This window comes from Anomaloglossus baeobatrachus, chromosome 4 (genome assembly GCF_048569485.1).
Source record: "Anomaloglossus baeobatrachus isolate aAnoBae1 chromosome 4, aAnoBae1.hap1, whole genome shotgun sequence".
In the NCBI taxonomy this organism is placed as follows: Eukaryota; Metazoa; Chordata; class Amphibia; order Anura; family Aromobatidae; genus Anomaloglossus; species Anomaloglossus baeobatrachus.
The window spans coordinates 418,198,368-418,222,013 of NC_134356.1; the positions used below are offsets into that span (position 1 = coordinate 418,198,368).

Below are 23,646 nucleotides of genomic sequence, written 5' to 3' on the forward strand. Positions count from 1 at the left end.
ATGAATTAGAGCAATCTGTGCGGCCCCCCCAGAACTATATGGGTCCCCCAGAGTTCTATGTCACCCATCCCAGTAATGAGTACACCACCGGAGTTGTTTGTCACTCCAGTAACGTCTATGCCCCCTGCCCCTCCTGTAATGTATATATTGTAGCCCTCAGCCCCTCCTGTGATGTATATACAGCAGTGCTGTCAGTGTGCAGTCATGTCTGTTAGTGACAGCCATCGTGAAACACAGCCACATGTCCTGAAGGAGCTGGACGGAAACAAGCGGGAGAGGTGAGTGAGGCTGCTGGCGACTTCCCCATATTAATACCTGTAAGGGCTCATGCGCACGTAACTGCTGAATATTCTGCAGTGATTTGACAGCACATGTGCGTGTCAAATCGCTGCAGAAACACTGCATAATGGATGCAGTTTTTCTGTACAAAAAAAGCCGATTTCATGCGCTATGGCTGCTGCCCCCACCATAGACAGAGTGGGAGCTGTATCCATAGCGCACAGAATAATTGATACGCTCATTTTATGAACGCACAGATTTGGGTCAACATTTTAGCACCCAAATAGCTGCGTTCAAAAAAGCAACATGCGCACGTGTCATGCACAATCTTCATAGATTGTGCAGAGGATGCAGGACGCATGCATTTACACTGCAGTGCTATGCGCAGCGTAAATGCATGTGTCGCGGGCGGAGGAGGGGACGCTGCGCTCTCCCACTGCTCGGGTCCGGCTGCCGCTGCTGCTGCGGCTGCTGCTGCTGCTCGGTGGTGGCTCGAGCGGTGGGCCGGATCCAGGGGACTCGAGCGGCGCTCCTCGCCCGTGAGTGAAAAGGGGATTTTGATTATGGGGGTTTTGATTATTGTCGGTGACGCCACCCACGGTTGTGGTGATTGTGTGGATACCACCGCTGCTCTGGACGGGGATCCCAGGAGCGGTGACAGGGAGCAGCTTTGTTGTTATTTCTCCCCTCCGTGGGTAGGGGGTTGGTTGTCCCGAGGCCCGGTGCGGGGGTAGGAGTGGATGGCAGGCGGGTTGCGGGGCCTGGCGAGGTGCAGGGTTGCAGGGGCAGCGCTGTGCCGCACGGCACGGAGGTACTTACTCAGCCCAATGATGATGACACAGTTCACGGTAAAACAAGCGGCTGGATGGATGGGTCCCTCGGACGGCTGCGGTTGTTCCTCCCTGCAGGTTAGTGATGACTGTCTCTCCCTGCACCTAAGTTCAGTGTTGGTAGCGATGGGTTCCCACCGGTAACCCGCTCCCCGACCTGGATATGGGCCGGAGGAGCCCCTTTTGCCCGCAGGCGCTGGCCCTGGGAAACGGTTGCCCTTGGCGGTGGCGGTGTCTCCCCTTCACGGTTGGACGGTTGCCTTCTATCGGGACTTGGTTGTTTGGAAACCCGGAGGTCCCCTTCACTAACGGATTTGGCAAATTCACGGCGACTCCAAGCCTTGCCGGGATCCGAAAGGCCCCTGCCGATGGTGCTGGCTTCTCTTTGTATGCCGGTCCGGTACCGCCGGGTCACCACCCGCCCACGGTCCTTACGGCAGACTCCAATCGGCCTCCACTGCAGACAGTCACCACCGTCTGCCAACCTTGCTGTTCTGTCCGGGCCACACACCCGGACCAACTTCAGGCTCTTTGCTGTCACTTTTCTCCTCTCACTTCACTTTTCCTCCTTCCACTTTCACTGTCCAAACTCTATCTCTCCTTTCACTTCCCTAGCTTCACTCTAACTGCCTGTGTTTTCCCTCCTCCAGGACTGTGAACTCCTTGGTGGGTGGAGACCAACTGCCTGGCTCCACCCCCTGGTGTGGACAACAGCCCCTGGGGAAGGCAACAAGGATTTTGTGTTTTGACTTTGATGTGCCTACAGGGAGTGTGGGGTGTGGTGGTGTTGTTACCTGTGGCCCCTGGCTTGTCCAGGGTGACACACATGGAATTACGGAACGTGCGCACGAGCCCTAATGCGTCTGTGTCTGCATGTATGTGAGTGTATATGACTGTGTCGCGGGCGGGGAGGAGGGTGTCAGCACACCGCGCTCACCCCTTCTGCTCGGGTCCGGCTGCTCAGTGGTGGCTCGAGCCGTAGGCCGGATCCCGGGGGTTTTCCTCGAGCGGCACTCCTCGCCCGTGAGTGAAAGGGGGGGTTTGGGATGTTGGGATAATGTCCGTGACGCCACCCACGGTTGTGCTGATGTGTAGCACCACCGCTGCTTAATGCGGGGATCCCGGGGATGGTGATGGGGAGCAGCCAGGTGTTGTGTTGCCCCTCCGTGGGTAGGGGTTGGTGATCCCGGGGCCCAGTGATGGCTTGGGAGGTGCAGGGCTTGGTGGGCGCAGGGACGCGGGGACAGCGCTGTGCCTTGCGGCACTGTGGTACTCACTCAGCCTGAGACTTGGACACAGTTTGTACGGTAAACCAAACGGCTGGTAGGACGGTCCCACAGACGGCTGCTTTGCTTTCCCGGTAGGTGACGGTGATGTCCCTCTTCCTTGCACCTGTATGTACGGTTGGTTGCGATGGGTCCCCACCGGTAACCCGCTCCCCGGCTTCAAGCTGGGCCGGAGGAGCACTACACTTTGCCCGCAGGCGCTGGCCCTCAGAGACTGGTGCCCTGGCGGTGGCGGTGCCTCTGTTGTACGTGTTGGGCTGTTGCCTTCAATCGGGACTTGGTTGTTGGGGGAATCTACATCCCCTTCACTGACGGATTCGGCAAATTTGGCGACTCCTAGCCTTGCCGGGGTCCGAGAGGCCCCTGCCCTGGTGCTGACTGTCCTTCAGAACACTGCTCCAGACCACCGGGCACACAGCCAACGGGGTCCTTCCAGGAACTTCCAAACGGTCCCCCTCCAGACAGTCACCGCCGTCGCTGACCTTGCTGTTCTGGCCCTACACAAAGCTGGGCTCTCAGGCTTGGCACACTCTCTGCTCAGTCACCACTTCTTGCTTCCCTCCTTTACTACTCTTCTTTCCTCCACTTTCACTTCTCTGTTGTTTACTCTAGCCCTCAGCTAGACTTCACTCTTGCCCTGCCTGGGCTAAACTGCCTGGTTTCTCCCGCCTCCAGAACTGTGATCTCCTTGGTGGGCGGAGCCAACCGCCTGGCCCACCCCCTGGTGTGAATCATCAGCCTCTGGAGGAAGGCAACAAGGATTTTTGGTTCAGCTTAGGTGTGCCTACCTGGGATGTGGGGTGTGGTGGTGTTGTGACCTGTGACCCCTGGCTTGCCCAGGGCGACACAACTGTGCATATATTTGTCTGTTTATATGTATTTTTCTGAATTTGTCTTCAAATATGTATATGTACGTATGCCTGTATGTGTATGTGCGTGTCTGTGTGTGGATGGGGTCCACTGAGACTCTTTCACCCGGAGGCCACAAAAACCTGGAGCCGGCCCTGGCTGCCTTAACATTGGGATCAATAAAAAATATGTGAGTAACTCTACTTTCTGTGTATAAGTGACGGCTGTGAGTTATCCTGGACTGTATCTGTATTGTAGTACTGTAAATCTGAATGTGGCAGAACAGGATAAGATAAATGTTCAATGGTTTATATCTAAATGCTACAGTTCACGCTCTAATGTTATGGCTAAAAATGTTAACGTTATGGGGGCCACCAGATTTTCTGCCCAGGGGCCCCCACCAATCTTAATCTGGCCCTGGGGACTACATCCCATAATTTATTTGCATTTGTTGGCTTTGCCTCAGAAACGGCATTTCTGATGTCACCCCACAAGGATTAAGGTCCAGGGATTGGGCTAGCCACTTCATAACCTCAATTTTGTTAGACTGGAACCAAGAGTTTGCTCATTTACTGGTGTGTTTAGGGTCATTGTCTTGCTGAAACAGTCATTTCAAAGGCATTTACTCTTCAGAGTAAGACAACATGACCTCTTCAAGTACTGTATTTTCTGGTTTGTAAGATGCACTTTTTTTCCCCCAAAACTGGGGGAAAAATGGTGTACCGCCCCGTGGGCTCGGCTGCGACCGCCGAGCCGCTCGGATCCGTGCTCGTACTGCGGGTGGTGGCTCGAGCCTCTCACGGACCCGGTGGTCACGTCGCTCTCCAATGGAGTTGGCGCTACACGCGGGGATTTGGGTGTTTGATTTGGAATAACAGTTTGTGACGCCACCCACGGGTTGTGGTAATTATGGACACCACCGCTGCAGTGAAGGTATGGGATCCCGGGAACGGTATAATGGCGCAGCTAGGTGTTGACCCCTCCGTGGGTAGGGGGTGTTGGTCCCGGGGCCCGGTAGGCGACGGCCGGGGTGCAGGGTGAAGTGTTGTGCAGTGCCTGATGGCACTGGTATACTCACTCTGACACAAGACACTGGAGTCGCTGGTAAACCAAACGGAGTGATGAACGGGGCCCGCAGCCGGCTGCAGCTTCTTCCAGACTAGGTTGGTGGTTTCCACCTTTCTCCTGCACCTCTGTGTGAATGTTTTGACTCCTGTGCCTAGACACCGGTAGTCCACTCCCCGACTGGTATATGCTGGAGGAGCCCGTTTGCCCTCAGACGCTGGCCCTTTGGGTCTCTATGCCTTGGCGGTGGCGTTACCCGGTATGGTTGGGCTGTTGTCTCCTAAAGGGACTTGTGTGGGGTAGGTCCTTAAGTCCAGCCCGCAATAAGTTGATTCGACTCGGCCCTGTCGGTTCAGGGCTTTGTGCTGGGTCTGAGTACCCTGTCTGATGCTCCGGTATCCAGTTGGCTCCCCGGTTCGGTTCCGGCGGGCCACTACCCTGTCCCGGTCCCTTACGGTTCAACCGGTCGTATTCCCGGTCTCCTGCAGGTGGCTACCACCATCTGCCTCCTTGCCAATGGTGACTGGGCTCCGACCCAGCCACCAGTAGTTTTTGGCAGGCCTGAGCGCAGGTCTGCCTGTGTACTCAACCTCCCTCCTTCACTGTCAAAATTACTCTGCTTCTCCTTGAACTTGACTACTAGGTTCCCGCCTCCAGGCCTGTGAGCTCCTTGGTGGGTGGAGCCGACCACCTGGCCCCGCCCCCCTGGTGTGGACATCAAACCTGGAGGGTGGTGATAAGGGTTTTGGTTTGGCTGGTGTTACCTAACCGGGAGGGGGTGTGCTGTTGTGTGTGTGACTACCTGGGATGACCTGGATAGTCCAGGGCATCACAATGGCGTCTCACAAATCGCATATGGCTTACCGGGGTGACAGTGGTGGTACAGGGTCGGCGATACTGAGGGGTCATGGGGTGTGACGGGTTGGGTGCCATTGATCTGACGGCAGGCTCGGAGGAGGAGGTGTCACGACTCAAGAGGGTCAGTGTGTGGCAGCGGAGGGTCAGCGATACTGCAGGCTCATGGGGTGTCGCGGCAGCAGGTGCCATTGATCTGCGGGATGCTTTGAATTGTCCGCAGTTGATGAGTTGGACTTCAAGAAAATGGCTGCAGAGGTGGCACGCACGCAGATAGGACTCTGTGGCCATTTTCTTGAAGTCCATTGCATCAGTCTGTGCATGCGCTGTCTCAGTGGCCATTTTCTTGAAGTCCACCGGCTATTCAATTGAGCCTGCAGTCTGCCGTCAGATCAATGGTGCTCACCGCCACGACACCCTACGAGCCTGCAGTATCGCTGACCCTCCATTGCCACACACTGACCCTCTTGCCGCGACACCCCCTCCTTCGAGCCTGCCAGCATATCAATGGTGCCCGCCTCCGTGACACCCCAAGAGCCCACAGTATCTCCGACCCTCCACACACTGACCGTCTGGAGCTGCGACACTCCCTCTTCCGAGCCCGCAGCATCAGCTACCCTGCTTCCTGTGACCTTCCTGAGCCGCTCCACCACCACCGCTCCCCCCTGGTGACCTAATATAAGAGGCACTAGGATAATAAGACTGACCCTCGTTTTAACCATAAAAATTATTTTTTCCTATTTTCCTCCTTCAAATTTGGGGTGCCTATTATAAAATGAAAATTACGGTATTTTGATATATACAAACTGGCCCATGATCCCTGGTATGCGGTAAATAAGCCCGGCACCATAGTAAGAGAAACATGCCCATATCATGATGATTGCACCACCATGCTTCACTGTCTTCAGAGTGTACTGTGGCTTGAATTCAGAGTTTGGGAGTTGTCTATCAAACTGTCTGCGGCCCTTGGACCCAAGAAGAACAATTTTGCTTTCATCGGTCCACAAAATGTTTTGCTATTTCTCTTTAGACCAATTGATATGTTCTTTGGCAAATTGCATCCGTTTCACTATATGTCTTTTTTTTAACAGTGGGACTTTCCGGAGACTTCTTGCTAATAGATCAGCTTCACACAGGCATCTTCTATCTGTCACAGTACTCACAGGTAAGTTCATGTCTTTAAAGGGAACCTGTCATCAGAAATTTAGCTTGAAACCTAAAGGTTTCCCCCTCTGCCGCTCTTGGGCTGCATTCTAGCAGGTTCCTGTACTTTTTGTGGCCCCTTTTAAACCAAATTAAATACTTTATAAACTTGTACCTTTTGCTATGTAAATTTTGTAAATCGTCCATGGGGGCGGGCTCTCTGCTGACCGTTGCTGTTCCTCCAGCACATTGACGCTGTCCCCCCACGCTCCATTCCATCCATCAGGATGCCGCCCACTGCGCCCGAGGTGCCGCCCACGCCAGGATCGCTGGTGACGTGTGTCACAAGCACGAGATTATGGGCGGCGCTGTGATTGTGACTCGCCCACCCCAGGGCTATGGGACACCCGGTGCCGGGTCGGACTAGTCCGGGGGTTGTCAGTGGTGGCGGGGCCCGGCTCCGTGGCCCTGGTGGGTGTCAATTAAATATGGCTGCAGTGTTGGGGATGAATAAAGTTTGTGTTCGTGACGCCACCTGTGGTATGCGGCTATTAAGCCGCCGCTGTTGTGTGAGGCCTCCAGGGTGATGATATGGCAGCAATGGTGGTACTGCTCCCCACAGGTGGAGCGGTGCCCCGGGGACACTGTTGGTGCTCGTGAGAGTCTATGGTGTAATGGAAGGCTAAGCAGATGAAATAACAGAGACAACACCGGAGGGTGCAATTCCAAGATCTTTACTCACACTTCCTGGTAGGTGCACACTGGTGCCTTCAGACGGCTGGAACCCACTGTCAGGGACCTCCGCCATTTCTGGGTGATTTCTGGAATGAAAGCCGGTACCCTTCTCTCTAAAGTGTCTCTGTCTTCAGCTGTCTCCTTAAGCCTAGCTCTTTTAGGATGAACCTGCTCGGCCTCCACTACAGTCTCCAGGCTGGGAGCTCGCCTGTCGGTTACTTGCCCCCTTTCTAGAGGTTCTGCTGTGGGCTGTGGCTCGGGGAGTTTGCAACTTTCCATGGGCCTCGGTTTTCACTGTTGGAGATGATTTTTCACTCCTTCTTTTTCTAGGGACCGTCCCCTGTTGCAGCTTAATCCCTCCACCGATGTTCCTGTGGAACAGGCCACCACAGCTCACCAGCTATCCGTGGCCCTGGAATCCCTTCGTTCCCTGCTTGGTGTCACCTGGACCCTCTGAGTCCCAGGTTCTTCACCAGGAAGCGTCACTTTCTTTCCTTAGCTCCTGCCTGACTAGAGCTTTTCTTCTTCTTCTCCTTCTTGTCTGCCTCCTGCAGACCTCCTCCTCCTTCCCCTCACTCTCCTCAACTCCCTAAACTTGACCTTCCTTTCTCTGTCTGATCTCTGGTGGCTTCTCCCACCTCCCCAGTTGCTAAGCTGTACCCTATAGGAGCAGGGATGGGTCTTACGGCCCCTCCCAGCATGCAGCATGGGAGGGTTGCTGCCACTATCCCTGGTCCCAGTGTGTACCTAACAATGGGTGTTGTGTAGATTTGCCAGGGGACCGGCGTTCACTCCTTTCCTCACCCAGAATGGGGCATCACACCGCTGGATGGGGTGCAATGTCCTGTGGCGACGGAAGCCTCAGGGGCGCCACAATTGCATCGCAAGTGCCCGCCCATAATCTCGTGGATGCGCTTTCCCTCACTGCCTCTAGCGTTCTGCGCAAGCGCTCGCCGGCCAAATGACCTGACGTCACCTCCTTCCCATCTTACCCTGCAGCAGGGCAAGATGGGAAAGAGGTGACGTCGGGTCATCTGGCCAGCAAGCGCTTGCGCAGAACGCTGGAGGAAGAGGGGAAAGTGAGGTCACAAGGTTATGGGCGGCACTTGCTGATGAAACTCACAGTGCCGCCCATAACCTCGTGCCTGCGCAAAACGTCACCAGCGGTCACACGTGCACACAGTGCACAGTCCCGCTACAGTCGCACAGCGCATGCGCGGGACCACGGGCGCCCAGGGGCGACGTCCTGAGATATGAAATTCAGCGTTGGGGGGCGGCGTAAATCTGCTGGAGGAACAGCAACGGTCAGCAGAGAGCCCGCCCCCATGGACGATTTACAAAATTTACATAGCAAAAGGTACAAGTTTATAAAGTATTTAATTTGGTTTAAAAGGGGGCACAAAAAGTACAGGAACCTTGCTAGAATGCAGACCACGAGCTGCAGAGGGGGAAACTTTTAGGTTTAAAGCAAAATTTCTGATGACAGGTTCCCTTTAATCATCCTGGAGCTGATCATTGGCTAGGTCTTGACCATCCTGGCTATTCTTCCATCCATTCGAATGGCCGTCTTCAGATTTCTTCCACATCTCTCTGTTTTTGCTTTCCATTTTAAAGCATTGGAGATCATTTTAGCTGAGCAGCCGATTATTGTCTGCACTTTATACGTTTTACTCTCTGCAATCAACTTTTTAATCAAAGCACACTGTTCTTCTCAACAATGTCTCGAACGACCTATATTTCTCAGGCTTTCAAGGAGAAGTGCATGTACAACATGTGCTGGCTTCACCCTTAAATAAGGGCCACCTGAGTCACACCGGTTTCTTCACAGAATGATTGACCTCACTAATGTAACTCCACTCCTATTTTTTGAACACCCCTTTTTCAATTAATTATTCAAATACACTCAAAAACCTGCAGATCATGAATGCCGAGTCTGGTGGTTTTCTAAGAATCTACTGCACCAACTGGTAAATTGTTTGGCATGCGGTAATATAATTCATACCAAAAACAGTGAATAATCTGGGTAGTCATATTGTACGGTAATATATTGAACACTACTGTATGTTTAATATACAGGGGTAAACACGTTATTTTGCCTGTGGAAATGCCCCCTTGTATTCAGCTACAGAAGTAACCAGTGCTATCAGCAATCTCATTGCTTCTAGGGACACAAGGATTAAAATCCAGAGTGAGGGACAGCATTCATCACCCGCATCTCCCCTCCCAGATCCAAGACTCCTCCCTACATCTGCCGTCTTTTCTCCAGTCTTTTTTTAACCAAGTCTGTCTATGGGGTGTTGTGTCTCATCTTGTGTCCCTCCATCATAGCCCCCTGCTGTCTGTCTATTCATTGTGCATGTATTAGTCGGACACATCACACTGCATCATCGCGCTGTACATCCCCAGTCCCCTGTGTCTCCCCTGCATCTCCCATCCTCAGTGACAAGGCTGCAGTATGGAGGATGTGGATGGTCAGAGCTCAGCCAGAGCCCAGCAGATGACAGGTGATGATGTTCTGTATCATGCCTATTACCATAGCTTCATGCATCCCAGTCTCTGATTTCTCCGGCATTGCTCATCATACAAGCCCCGTTATGTAACAGCCTATCTCCTTCATACAATGATCACGTATGTTATATGGGGATCACATGACACCGCTGCATGATGAGCCATCTGGATCTGGGATCATCATGCATGGAGCATATACTACCATTCTCCATAGACTGGAAACCACTGAAGATGTCTGAATTTTGACTTAATGCCAGATTTCAGCAGTCTATGCAGTGATGCAGCTCTGCATTATATTGTTATTATTAGGTTTTATTTTATATCATATTATAAATGTATGAGTAATGTCTTTATATCATGTGTATATGGCTTCTTTCATTAGTGATTGGGGATGACCTTGTAATGTACCGTGCTACTGCAGTAGATGTCTTATTAGATTAAGCAATGACTAATAATCATATTCTAGGACTGTTCTTTATGTAGGTTCAGAATACATGAAAGCAGGTCGGGGACATAACATTCAATGTCTAATCTCTTGCTAAGATAGACATAGAATATAATAAGATCACATCTTTTTACACAGCCATACAAGTAAAGGTTGCAATTCTGTCTGCCTGCTGCTTCCATTGAGGGGTTTATTGCTCCTTACAGATTAAAGAGGTTGTCTGGTCTCAGAAGAAAAGTCCCATAGAATGACTGCATGCTGCCAGCCCAATCGTTACGGTCTCACCCGAAGTCTCTCAATAAAAGAGAATTCAGTGAAATACAAAAGTCTAGTCCGCATGTGACGGCCGGTATGCAAATCCCATACATGAGATCACGTGACCGCCCACCCGCATGGAGAGTCGTGACATTGTGAACACTGCACACTGTCACAATTCTGCTTCTACAATGAGTGACTTCAGACTTTTCCACTGAGACCAGACAACCTCTATACAGCTCCTATGATCGAAGGCAGGAGATTTGAGGCCATTAAAACATCTAGGTGCTGGCCATATAAAGCTCTTTAAAAACGAAGTACTTGTGCCGCCCCCGTGTCGGCAGCCTGCCGCCGCTTGGGTCCGGACCTTCCGGTGGGTGGCTCGAGGGTCTCCGGAGCCAGGGGATCCCGCGGACACTCCAAATGAAAAGGGTCGGGGTGTGGTGGACATATATGTACGGGCTGGGCCGTACTAGGTTTGTGACGCCACCCACGGTATGTGGTGATATTGGACACCACCGCTGCAGTTACGGGGACTTTGGGTGGGACAGGACCTGTAGTCCTGGCCGCAATCAGTTAATTAACCAGTTCCAGTCGCTTCTGGACCTAGCTTCAGGGTCTGAGTACCCCCCTGTGTGCTCCGGTTTCCGAGTCGGCTCCCCGGGTCGGTACCGGTGGGCCACTACCCTGTCCCGGTCCACCTCGGTTCCAACGAGCAGTCTTCCCGGCTCCTGCAGACGGAGACCGCTGTCTGCCTCCTAGCCAAAGGCACCAGGGCTTCTACCCTGGTACCTGTCAGTTTTCCTTCAGGCCTCAGACACAGGCCTGACCTCCACTCTCCTTGAACTCTACAACTCATCTGACTTTTCCCCGCCCTGGGCTGTCTAAAACTCCTAGGTGGGTGTCTTCCAACCACCTGGTTCCGCCCCCTGGTGTGTCTATTAAGCCCTAAGGGGGTGACTAGGGTTTTATGGTTGGCTGATGTCACCTGTGGGGGAAAGGTGTTGTGCGGGGCCCTATTTGTGACTACCGGGCCCAGCCAGGGCGTCACATACTTATGTTATCGGATATGTGTAACGCCCTGGCAGTGGTCGAACCGCTCGGATCCGGATGTCACCGCTCGTGGCTCAAGGGTCTCCGGACCCGGCGCTATGGGTCACACCTGAATGAAGAAAGGGTTTATTAACAGGGGAGACATAGTTCGTGACGTCACCCGTGGTGTACGGTAATTGGGAGTACCGTGGCTGCCATTAGGAGTACCTGGGGTGATGGAATGGGGCAGCCAGATGTCATTACCCTCCATGGGTAGGGGAAGGCTCGGGACTCTGGACGGTGGTGTGGGGTGCAGGGGGAGCGCAGGCTCGCGGGTTGCATGGGTTAATCTGGTACTCACTCAGCAATGAAGCAGACTCTGACAACAGGGTAAACCAAGTCTCTGACTGCCGCTGTCTCCTGAAGGGAGCTCGTCCGGGTCCCATCCCCTGCAGCACTACCTGGTGGTCTGTGACCTGCCTCCTTGCACAGTAATTTAGAGTGTCCTTTGTGGCCCGTCAGCCTGGAGCTTTTTGGGTACCGCTCCCCACTGTGGCTAAGTAGAAGAGCTTGCTCTCAGGAGCTCACGCTTGGGATTTCAGTGGGCCGCTTGTTTGGAAAGCCCTGTCCCCCTCGTTACGCTAGTGCTCCCGATCTCTGAGCTTCGTGGGAACAGTCCGTAGCGGTCCTGTCCTCCGCAGGTTAATTGCCGGGTTGCCTAAAGCTTCTCCCTGACCTAGGGTCCGTGTACCCCATCATGCCTTCGGTTCCAAACCGGTGATTAGGCCAAGGCCGCTGGTTGTCCTCCAAGACAGGTTCCAGGCACCTAGCCTCAATCCACTGCGACCGGGGGTCCGACTCCTCTAGGTCCAGACCACCGTCTGTGACCTAGTCTGCTTCTCCCCTGGGAGCTACAACTCCCAGCTTCCTCAGAGCTCCTCACAGCTCAAGGGCTACCACTGAACTGACTTGACACCTCCCACCTTCCTGTCTGACCCCTAGGTGGGTGGTTCTATTCCTGCTTAAGCAGCCCCCTGGTGTGCCTGACAGGTGTGGTGCAAAGTGTATCTAGGATTTGTGAATGCTGGTGGAGGCAGTACTGCAGGTTAGGTTCCCAGAACCATGGGGGTTTGAGCCCTGCACAGGAAGATAAAGATTGTGCAGAACCCTGTGACGACCTGAGTAGTCCAGGGCGTCAGATATGCAGTTTTCTATGGCTGTTTTTAATGTTTATGTATACTGTACTTACGAATACATAGTAGTGTGAGTAAATAAGGTATAATTATTATTTTCTGCTATAATACCCAGAGTTATTATACATGCTAAATTACAGCATTGTTCTCTTTTTTTCTTCAATGTATATATTTATTTATAAATTTAATGATATAAATGACTTATATTGATTATTTGTAACATAGCCACTTTATAATGTACTGTACTTTTTTAGGTTATAAAAGCTTTTTATAGCTTTGTTATAAAGCTCCTTTTCCATTGTTTTTATAATATAGCGCCTATAAAACCTACATCTCTTACAATGCAGCTTCTTCATAACACAGGTCTTATATAACAGCTCTATTTTAAGGTCGAATATAACACAGGATTGGTATATACTATAACATGGCTCCTTTGTAATGTTGGTCCTTAGTAACGGAGCTCCTTTATAACACAATTGCTTCGTTACGTAGTTCCATTATGATGCTTAAAAAATAGGTCATTAATAACATAGATACTTTAAAGGGGGGGTAAGCTATTTGGACAACCACTTCTCATTCTCCATGTTTGCCCACATTAAAATAAAACACTAAGGGGTACTTTGCACACTATGACATTGCAAATCGATGGTAGTGTCGCAGGCGGAGGAGGGGATGCAGCGCTCTCCCTACTGCTCGGGTCCGGCCGCCGCTGCTGCTGCGGCCTGCTGCTGCTCGGTGGCTCGAGCGATGGGCCGGATCCCGGGGACTCGAGCGGCGCTCCTCGCCCGTGAGTGAAAGGGGCTGGGGTTGATTGTTGGGGTGAATTGTTTATTGTCCGTGACGCCACCCACGGCTGTGGTGGTTGTGTGGACACCACCGCTGCTCTGTATGGGGATCCCGGGAGCGGTGATAGGGAGCAGCAAAGTTGTTAGTTCTCCCCTCCGTGGGTAGGGGGTGGTTGTCCCGGGGCCCAGTGATGAGGTGGGGGATGATGGGTGGCAGGGCTTGGTAGGGTGCAGGGACGCGGGGGCAGCGCTGTGCCTGACGGCACTGTGGTACTCACTCAGCCTGAGACGGTGACACAGTTCTCGGTAAAACACACGGCTGGAAAGACGGTTCCTGTTGCTTTTCCCCGGTAGTTGACGGTGACGGTCTCTGTCCCTGCACCTAGTGAAATGTTGGTAGCGGTGGGTTCCCACCGGTAACCCGCTCCCCGGCTTGGATATGGGCCGGAGGAGCCCCTCTTTGCCCGCAGGCGCTGGCCCTGAGAAACTGGTGCCTTGGCGGTGGCGGTGTCTCTTTCCTACGGTTGGACTGTTGCCTTCAATCGGGACTTAGCTGTTGGGAGACCCAGGAGGTCCCCTTCACTGACGGATTTGGAAAATTCACGGCGACTCCTAGCCTTGCCGGGATCCGAAAGGCCCCTGCCAATGGTGCTGGCTTCTCTTCGTATACCGTTCCGGTACCGCCGGGCCACCACCCGTCCACGGTCCTTTCGGCAACCTCCGATCAGCCTCTCCTGCAGACGGTCACCGCCGTCTTCTGACCTTGCTGTCTCAGTCCGGGGCACACACCCGGACCAACTTCAGGCTTCCTCAACTGTCACTTTCTCTTCCACTTTACTCCTCTCACTTGCTCCTCTTCCACTCTCTTTCACTTCCCTAGCTTAACTCCTGGTTTTCCCGCCGTCTGCTGACCTTTCACATACTCCGATGTCGACAGCGACGCCGGATGTGCGTCACTTTCGATTTGACCCCACCGACATCGCACCTGCGATGTCGTAGTGTGCAAAGTACCCCTTATACTCAGCTCCCGTGGCGGTGCGGTTGCAGCAGTGTCAGCACTTGAGTTCCTGAGGCTCACGTGAGGTTGTTACATCACACGACTTGGCGCCCAGTCACTGCCGGCTTCACTCTCTTTGCCCTCAGACAAAACAGTAATCAACAGGATGTCAGAGCTGCCGCTGCCATCTACTTCCTGTTAATTACTTATATGTCTGAAGAGAGAGAAGTCGCCGGTGATTGGGCACCGGGTCATGTGATGTAACTGTCGTGGGCGGGGAAGGACGCCGCTGCGCTGCGCTCGCTAACGCTCGGGTCCGGCGCTGCTGCGATGGCTGCTCGGTGGCTCGAGCGGTGGGCCGGATCCGGGGAGTCGAGCGGCGCTCCTCGCCCGTGAGTGAAAGGGGGTAGTTTGGTTTGGGGATTTAGTCCGTGACGCCACCCACGGGTTGTGGTGAGGTTGGGCATCACCGCTGCAGGTGACGGGGATCCTGGGAGCGATGGTAGGGAGCAGCTGGGATGTTGTTTTCCCCCTCCGTGGGTAGGGGTTGATGGTCTCGGGGCCCGGTGAGGTGACGGGGAGGCAGGGTTGGCAAGGTGCAGGGTCGCCTGGACTACACAGCACGGTGCCGGATGGCACGGTTGCACTCACTCAGCCACAAACGCAAAGTACGCAAAGTCTCTGGTAAACCAAACGGCTGGATGGACGGGTCCCGCAGCCGGCTGCTGTGGTTCATCCCGGACAGTTGGTGGTGGCTGCCTTTCCCTGCACCTTTGTGTATGTTTGGTCCCGATGGCTTCCCACCGGTATCCCGCTCCCCAGCGTGTATATGTGCCGGAGGAGCCCTTTTGCCCACAGGCTCTGGCCTTTGGAACTCTAGCTGTGGCGGTAGCTGTATTTCCTTTTGCTGGTCGGACGGTTGCCTTCAATCGGGTCTTGGCTGTTAGGAAACCCCTGGGGTTCCGGTCACTGATGGATTTGACCTCTAATGGCGACTCCCAGCCTGGTCGGGGTCCGCAGGCCCTGCCTGTGTGTGCTGGCTTCACTTCGCTCCCCGGTTCGGTACCGGCAGGCCACCGCCCGTCCCTGGTCCTACGGTTCCGCGTTGATCTGCCTCTCCTGCAGACAGCCACCACCGTCTGCCAACCTTGCTCTTAGTGCCCGGGCCAAACACCCGGACACGGTCAGTTTGCTCCTCTACTTCCACTTCACTCCTCACTCCTTCACTTCCCTAACTCCTCTCTCATCTCAACTCCCTTCCTTCTCCTGCCTCCAGGACTGTGAACTCCTCAGTGGGTGGGGCCAACCACCTGGCTCCACCTCACCTGGTGTGGACATCAGCCCCTGGAGGGAGGCAAGAAGGATTTTGTGTCTGGCTGATGTACCTGTCTTGGGGTGGGGGTGTATGTTGTAGTACCTGTAACGACCTGGCTAGTCCAGGGCGCCACATTCCCCCTTGGTTAAATGCAGACCGTCCGCGGGCTGCCCGTCCATCACCGGTTTTATTTTTCTTTTTTTAACTGCAAAAATATAAAACAACAACACAGTTTATGCATTTTAAATCTTCCCTTACGGGAGGCAGGGCACTTGAACGTTACAAACCACATAAATTTACATTTTTATTAACAACGGATGGACGGCTTCCGCTCTCCCACCCAAGCAACCTAGCCCTGATGCTGCCCCTAAGAAGTGGGCAGCACCCCTTGACCCCAGTCCAGATCCAGGCTGCCCGAGCGGGAACGGGTACGGTGTCTCGCACTCGGCTGTCACTTCAGGGGACCCCACGTCCATGGGGGACCCCTGACCCCCGGAGGATGGCCACCGATCCAGGTGGTGGCCGGGCCCCAGCCTCCTCTACTGCGGGCCCTTCCTCCAATCTGCCTCTCCGGAGGCGGCAACGGTTTCCATCCCACACAACTATTTACAATCCCACCAGTTCGTGGGTGCCCTGCAAGTTCTCAGGCATGTCCATGAAGAGTTCCTCATGCCAACGGTACAAAGGGTCCCTACGGGGACAACTTGCCGGCAACGGCCGGGTCAATCACAATGCCAATCAGGTGACTTTCTCGGTTGATTCATTCATTTACTCATTTACTTAACAGGTTTTGGTACTTGTGGTCCCAACAGGGACAACGGTGCAACGGAGGGACCGCTGCCTTACTCCGATTCTTCCTCTGAGGTGGCCTCGCCCTCCGCTGCCAATATTTCAAACATGCGGTGGCAGGCCTGTTGGGAAAGGGCCACCCGGTATCCATTTCCACCGGCATGCGGGACATAGAAAGCTACCGGCCCACTGCCGGGACAAAGACTCCCACCCGCTTCCTCAGACTCCGAAACTGGCTCTGTATCAGATCCGGAATCATCACTCCTAACCCCCTCACGGTCAGGCGCTCCCTCTAGGGCCAGTCGGACTGCCGGGGCTTTCTTCTCCTCTGCGCCAGGTGGGTCGTTACCAGTCGCAGCAGCATCCGGGCCTGCAGCCTCCTCAAGCTCTCCGACCTCCGGACCCTCGGCACTCAGCATTTCGGGTCCCACCGCCGTAGCATGGGGCAGCAGGTCAGGCAGATTAGCGCTGGGGAACCCCATGGGTAGTGGCAGGGACGGTACAAGGGCCAGGATCGGACCGGGTCTCCCAGCCGCAGCAGCCGGTCCCTGTGGGACATGGAGGCGTGGGTCACTCACCAGCTCCGTCACGTCGGCTCCCATCTCGTGCATCTGGGCAATCGCAACCAGCGCTCCCACCTCGGTGGTCCACTGCTCCGCCAGGAGACGTATCTGATTCCGATGACGTTGGTTAGACTCAGTTACTCGGGCCCTCATCCATGCCACGGTCCCGGGCGCGGGCTGCTGGGCCTCGGGCAGTGCAGGCGGGGCTGACATAGTGTCGCGGCTTCAGGGTTCCAGGAACCGGGTTGTTTACAGAGTCCTGGCGTCCCTGCTCTTATAGCCTCGGCTTACATGCGGCCGGACGGTTGCCTTCAATCGGGTCTTGGCTGTTAGGAAACCCCTGGGGTTCCGGTCACTGACGGATTTGACCTCTAATGGCGACTCCAAGCCTGGTCGGGGTCCGCAGGCCCTGCCTGTGTGTGCTGGCTTCACTTCGCTCCCCGGTTCGGTACCGGCGGGCCACCGCCCGTCCCCGGTCCTACGGTTCCGCGTTGATCTGCGTCTCCTGCAGACGGCCACCACCGTCTGCCAACCTTGCTCTTAGTGCCCGGGCCACACACCCGGACACAGTCAGTTTGCTCCTCTACTTCCACTTCACTCCTCACTCCTTCACTTCCCTAACTCCTCTCTCATCTCAACTCCCTTCCTTCTCCCGCCTCCAGGACTGTGAACTCCTCAGTGGGTGGGGCCAACCACCTGGCTCCACCTCACCTGGTGTGGAAATCAGCCCCTGGAGGGAGGCAACAATGATTTTGTGTCTGGCTGATGTACCTGTCTCGGGGTGGGGGTGTATGTTGTAGTACCTGTGATGACCTGGCTAGTCCAGGACGCCACATAACAACCTCACATGAGGCTCAGGAACGCAAGTGCTGCCATCGCTGAAATCACGGTGGTTTTCCTAGTAGTGGACAACCCATTTAATAATGTTTCTTTATATTTTATAGTTGAGGTCTTTAATAATTGAGCTGATTTATAAGTTTGGCCACTTACAACGTAGGTTGTAGATAATGTAGTTGCTGTATAACATAGGTTCTATTCATAGGTCCCTAACCGTAAATGTCAGATGCCACATCTGTAGGCAGGAGTCCAGGTATGTGTAAAGATAACTTGAAACTTGTGAGTCTTAATGCAAAATCCCCAACATGTCCAGTAATAGTCTTTTCATATGGGCCGAAAAGATCCTGTTTGCCCTCACGGGCTCCATGTCCCAGGTGTGATTGCAGCCACTGCAACTATTATGTTTATGCCCTTGTATATAGAATTCTATGCATGCATATCTCATCGACTGATACCCTGGAATTAAATAATAGTAGGAGGCACTATTTTTGGGAACGGTCCTTTCTTTTGGGGTTGGAGAGATTTCTCTCCATTGGAGTTCCAACCAAATTAAACCACACCAAAGTGGCTGTCAGCTCGCAGCCCATTGTATTGTATACCAGTCTGTGCCATTGAGAGGCCAGAATCTGACACAGTGAATCCTGCCTAGAATTTGCTCCGATTCTCCAGGTCTAGAGTGTGGACTCTTTGGAGTGCCTCTGTAACTCAAAATATGGCATCTAGGCAGGGGCGGACATATCATTGGTGCAACCTGTGCAGCTGCACAGGGGCCTAAAAGGTAAGGGTGCCACTACCGGATTCTAAGCAGGGGGAATTGTGCATTATGATGAGCTATAGGACTGCAAAGGGCCCCTTATATTGTTATTGCACAGGGGCCCTTTTATATGTGCGTCCGCTAGTTTATCTAGGGTGTATTATTGGTAAGCTAGTAGCACTACCACATCTTTTTGGTATCTTCTTTTAGAGTATTTGACTCGCCCACCCCAGGGCTATGGGACACCCGGTGCTGGGCCGGACTAGCCCGGGGGTAGTTAGTGGTGGCGGGGCCCGACTCCGTGGCCCTGGCAGGGTCAATTAATATGGCAGTGGTGGGGATGGTAATTAACAATAAAGTTTGTAGGTTATTCATGACGCCACCTGTGGATTGCGGCTATGGAGCCGCCGCTGCTGGATGGGACCTTCGGGGCTGATGGATTAGCAGCTGGGATGGTTCTGCTCCCCACAGGTGGAGCGGTACCCTGGGGCAGCCGTTGATGCTTATTAACACTAGAACTACTGGACTCGTGACACCTATATTGAAATACATGGTGCAAAGTAGTCAAAATTACTACCTCAGAAGTTCTAGTGTTAAAGTCTATGGTGCTTTGGAAATGGTGCAGGGCTAATCAGGTCAGTGAAAAGAACTGACTCAAACAACAGTCTCTTTACCTTCTTTTCTTTGGGAACAGTCCAGTCCTGGGAGACCGTCACAGGTGGTGAAGGGGATCCGGTCGGCCTGGAAGTACCTGGGGTGATCTCCTTGGCCAGTTGAGTATTGAGGCCTACTCCCTGTTCTTCCTTTGCTTCTACAGGACCCTGCACTCTGGGTTAGCAATGGCCCTCTTGCTGGTGGGACCGGTGGTACGTCCCTTTCTCGTAGGATAGGCTGCGCAGGCCCTCTCTGATGCTTCCCTGCTGGGGTCCACACCGGGCCCTGGTGATGCAGCTGTACCTTCAGATTCTTTTTGGGGGCCAGGAGACCTACAGTCCTCCTGCCCTTCGGATTCGGTTACTGGGGGATCTAACACCCTGGCAACTACAAGCTCCGATGTCCAATTTTAGTGTGTTCCTCTGAGGCGAACAGATTGTGACAGTTCTCCCCTAGGATCTTCTCTTTGCCTCGCTACGGCTCTTGATTCTTCTGGGTTGAGCTATCCTAGCTCCAAACCCCAGCTCACAAGACCATCTACTCAGCTCCTCTCTCCTTGAACTTCCCTAACAGACTGACTAACTAACTCCTCCCTCAGGTCAGACTTAAGGAAGTGCTCCCTGGAACTCCAGGTTTAGAGCTCTCTCTGCTGGCCTGAGGAACAGTGTTGGATGTTGGTACTTACTGGCCAATAGACTTCCCCAATTACCTCCAGACTCAGCATTAACCCTTTGGAGGGGGCAATGCTGTTGTGGCAACCAGATGCCGGGGCGCCACATATTAATGTATCCCAATGTGCAGGATATGCTGTAGAGACTTGATATAAAGTGTACCCATTAGCACTATTTCTTTCCAAATGAAATCAGTAGGATAGTTTTCCTATAGAATGTAGAGATGCTTGCTGTGGTTGCTGTTTGAGAGTTGATCTCTGTTGACTATAACTTTTAGTCCTGCACAATCTGTCAGCTCTAATGTACCACTTACAGGTACATGCTCATTAGGAACCTATCTCTACAGCATTGTACAACCAAAATCATCATTTTTGTTAGGCCAGAAACTTCATTATATTTTCTTTCCTATGAAAAATTATTCCACCTTAATAAAAACCACAGTTTGCCCACTTTTAGAAAACAAAGCATAGTAATTTTACCCATTACATAAATAAAATATGTGCTGGGACAGGTACCAAATCAGAGAAAGACATCTGTGACGCCCTGACAAAATCAGGGTGTCACAGATGACTGCACCCCTCTTCCAGGTGCAGGATTCCCTCCTCCTTGACCCTCCATCACAAACCCCACATCTAGGTACACAACACCAGCCAGCAAAGCCTAGTCACCCCTCATGACAATAGGGACACACCAGTGGGCGGGGCCAAGCGGGTGTGACGCCCACCTAGGGGTCCAGAGGTGTTATGGGAGAGAACAAGAGAGTTCATTGAGAGACAGAGAAGGAGACAGGAGTGTGAAGTGACAGGGTGGTCAGGGGTTGGAGCCCCTGGACTACTGGACAACTGACTAAGTGGCAGACAGGGCCACAGGCGACAGAGATCCGGTCGCGGGAGACCTTAAGTGGACCGGGGCAGGGTTGTAGCCCGCCGATATTGACAGCGGGAATCCGGTCTGGAGGCCGTGCACGACAGGGTACCTGGACCCTAGAGCAAGGACAGCTTCACACACCTTACTAATTGACCAGCCGGGGCAAGATTTCAGGTCTTGTCCCACAGGAGGCCCAAATAGAGCGAGACTGAAGCCCAACGAGGGGGATAAGGCTCCGCAATTGCCTGCTAAGATCCCACGGGTCAGTTCTTGCGGGGCACAGCTCCCAACACACAGTATCACCGGGAGTGGACTTCCCCGTTTCATACGGAGTAGTCAACAACAAGTACACAACACTAAGTGCAGGAGGAAGGGACCCCTGTTTGCTGTACCAGGGTGTGGGATTCGAATACACCCGCCGGAGGTCTCTGGTCACTGGCAATTTGGTTTACCATCTGGACTCTATGTGCATTTATTCAGGAACTGGGAGTACACCAACACCACCTGGTCCAACCCTGCAGATTGCGCTCCGCAGTACCATCCCACCTGTAACAGCCCACCTGGGACAATACCTCCTCTACCCGTGGAGGGGATAACATCCAGCTGCCCCACTCCATCGGTCCCGAGCATCACCCCAGCAGCAGCGGCGGTGTCAGCAACCATCACCGCACACGACGGGTGGCGTCACTGACAAAACCTTCCCTATATACAAATTCCCCTTTTCACTTGTGGGCGATGGACGGGTACTCAGGCCCGGGTCCAGCTTCCCCTCGAGCCACAGCCACGACCCCGGATCCGAGCGTCTCGAGCAGCCTCCCCCCCTGCCGTGGTCTGTCCCCTGCCCGCAACACATCCCTTGACTGATACTCCAAAGATTACATGAAAAACATCTTAAAGTGGCTGTAAAGTGACAAGACGTTATCATCTGTCCAATTTATTTGCTTACTGGTGGGTATCCGAAAGCTGGAAATTGCTCCAATGAGCAAAGCGCTGAATTTTATCTCTGAGAGGGCATTTTTATTACCATTACAATATGGAGCGGCAGGTCAAATGTCTGACCACCACTCCATTCATTCTTTATGGGGTTGCTGGAAAAAGTGGAGTGTAGCGATTGGCAGGTTAGATGCCTGACCACCACTATTCATCCTCTTTCAGACTGCAGAAAAAAGTCCAGCACAGCCCTTGGCAGCTCCATAGGGAATGTAGCGGTGGTCAGGCATGTGAACTGCCACTCAATTCTAACAGGGATGTAAGTTAGGCAGATTGGTGCAGGCCCAAGTGGTCAAATTCTCACCAATCAACGAGTTATCTAGCTTTCACCCGACAATCCCTTTTAGTGTCATCCACTCCTGCAGGAAGCCCTGTAACTGATGGCTTACTGATGAACACTCATTATTATTTAAAAGATGAGTAGAGATGAGCGGACCAGTGGATGTTAGGGTTCACTGCACTCAGCTGGACCTTTGTTAAAAAAAATTTTCGGGACTCAGACTTAACCTGAACTTGCTCCCAGACCTCCATTTCCATGTAAGTCAATAGGGATCCAAACTAACGGGCTCGATTATAATGAAAGTCAATGATTGGGCAATTTGGCTCTGCCCACAAACAGACAGCCTGTCACAGTGATCGTGGGAGATTGAAGACTGAGGCTCCTAGATAGGCTCTCAGACTTTGGGGGGCCCTGGTTGTCCCTTATCTCAGAGTTACCTCTGTTGGTGAGGATGTCTGAGCCACCAGCCTGACTCTGCTCCTGACCAACCCTAATCTGCTACCCCCTTCCTCACTACCCCGGGGGGAGGGGGGGGAGACACCAGGAGTGTGTTAACACCAACGGTGTTAAACAAACAGGGGAAAACTAAATTCTATCACACAGAGTTATCAGACAGCACATGATAAGGAGGGAAAACAAAGAGCAGGGAGGTAATAACCAGACGACAGAAGGAATTCCACAGCTCACCAAACAACACACAGAAAATTACTGGAACAGAACAGCACACAGACTGGTTTAGCAAAAAAAAACTGTAGTCGGCATGGGGAGACAAATTCCTCAATCTTAAAAAGGCACAGGGTACCTGTGATAAGTGTCCCGCAACATGTGATACAAAAGGTAACCAGCAGACTAGCATTAAATTAATTCCTGCTAGTCGGATCACTAATGAGCCCACAGCTGCTTGACGCCCGAGCCTGCCAGAGAAAGCTTGTGAGTTTAGTCCCAAACACCATGTGACACAGCCATAAACAGAGCATTCTGAGGGAGGGAGGGCAGGTTTTTTTTTGCTTTTTTTTAAAAAAAAACACATTTAAAAATGTTGTTTTCACCCCCAGTGAATGTCACTTAGAGACTGCAAGCAGCTCTCACTGGGACAAACTTCGCACCCTGATGCTCGATCGAGCAGTTAGCATATGAACAGTAGAAATGAGTGAACCTCCCAAGATTCAATTCGGTTCCTGCTTCCCAAATTTACCTGTGTTCATCAAACAGTTCAACAAACATATCCAAATCCCAATGGGAGGCAAAAAGAAAGGCATACATAACAGCTATAGGGAGGTCAAAAGCTTCCAAAACAGCTTAAACCATTTTTTTTTATTTTTTTTTAAACACAAATTTTATTGCAGTTTTCAGAATCATTACAATATGTCTAACATTTGAACAAGAATAAATTCACCTTACCAATTTACCCACCCTTGTCTTAACCCACCCTCTTTTATTCCCACTTTATCCCCCCCAACATTTTTAATACACAGAACACCAGGTATAAGTCGCGAAAGAACACACAGCTCCTCTATATTCTGATTCCCGTTTGAAGCCCTATTTCTCTGAAACCCTCGTCTCGCCCTACTGTCGTGTCTCTACTGCGTGTGTATTTTCAGCTTTCCCAATGTGCCTTGCAAGTCTCCCAGTAGATACCATTCCGTATTAGTGAAAGGAGATACCACTT

At 52.7% G+C, this 23,646-nt stretch overlaps 1 protein-coding gene across 5 annotated transcripts in view; it reads left to right on the top strand.

Annotated features, from left to right (window-relative positions):
• Nucleotides 1-9,268: 9,268 nt before the first annotated feature.
• The window catches only part of CCDC136 (coiled-coil domain containing 136), a 106,281-nt gene continuing 91,903 nt past the window's right edge, over nucleotides 9,269-23,646 (top strand). For 3 of the 5 annotated variants that reach the window (XM_075345377.1, XM_075345379.1, XM_075345378.1), the window contains exon 1: nucleotides 9,269-9,546. In XM_075345377.1, the coding sequence (XP_075201492.1) occupies nucleotides 9,498-9,546 (49 nt within the window). In that variant the 5' untranslated portion in view covers nucleotides 9,269-9,497. The remainder of the gene's footprint in view (nucleotides 9,547-23,646) is intronic. The other 2 variants (XM_075345380.1, XM_075345381.1) reach the window with 1 other exon arrangement.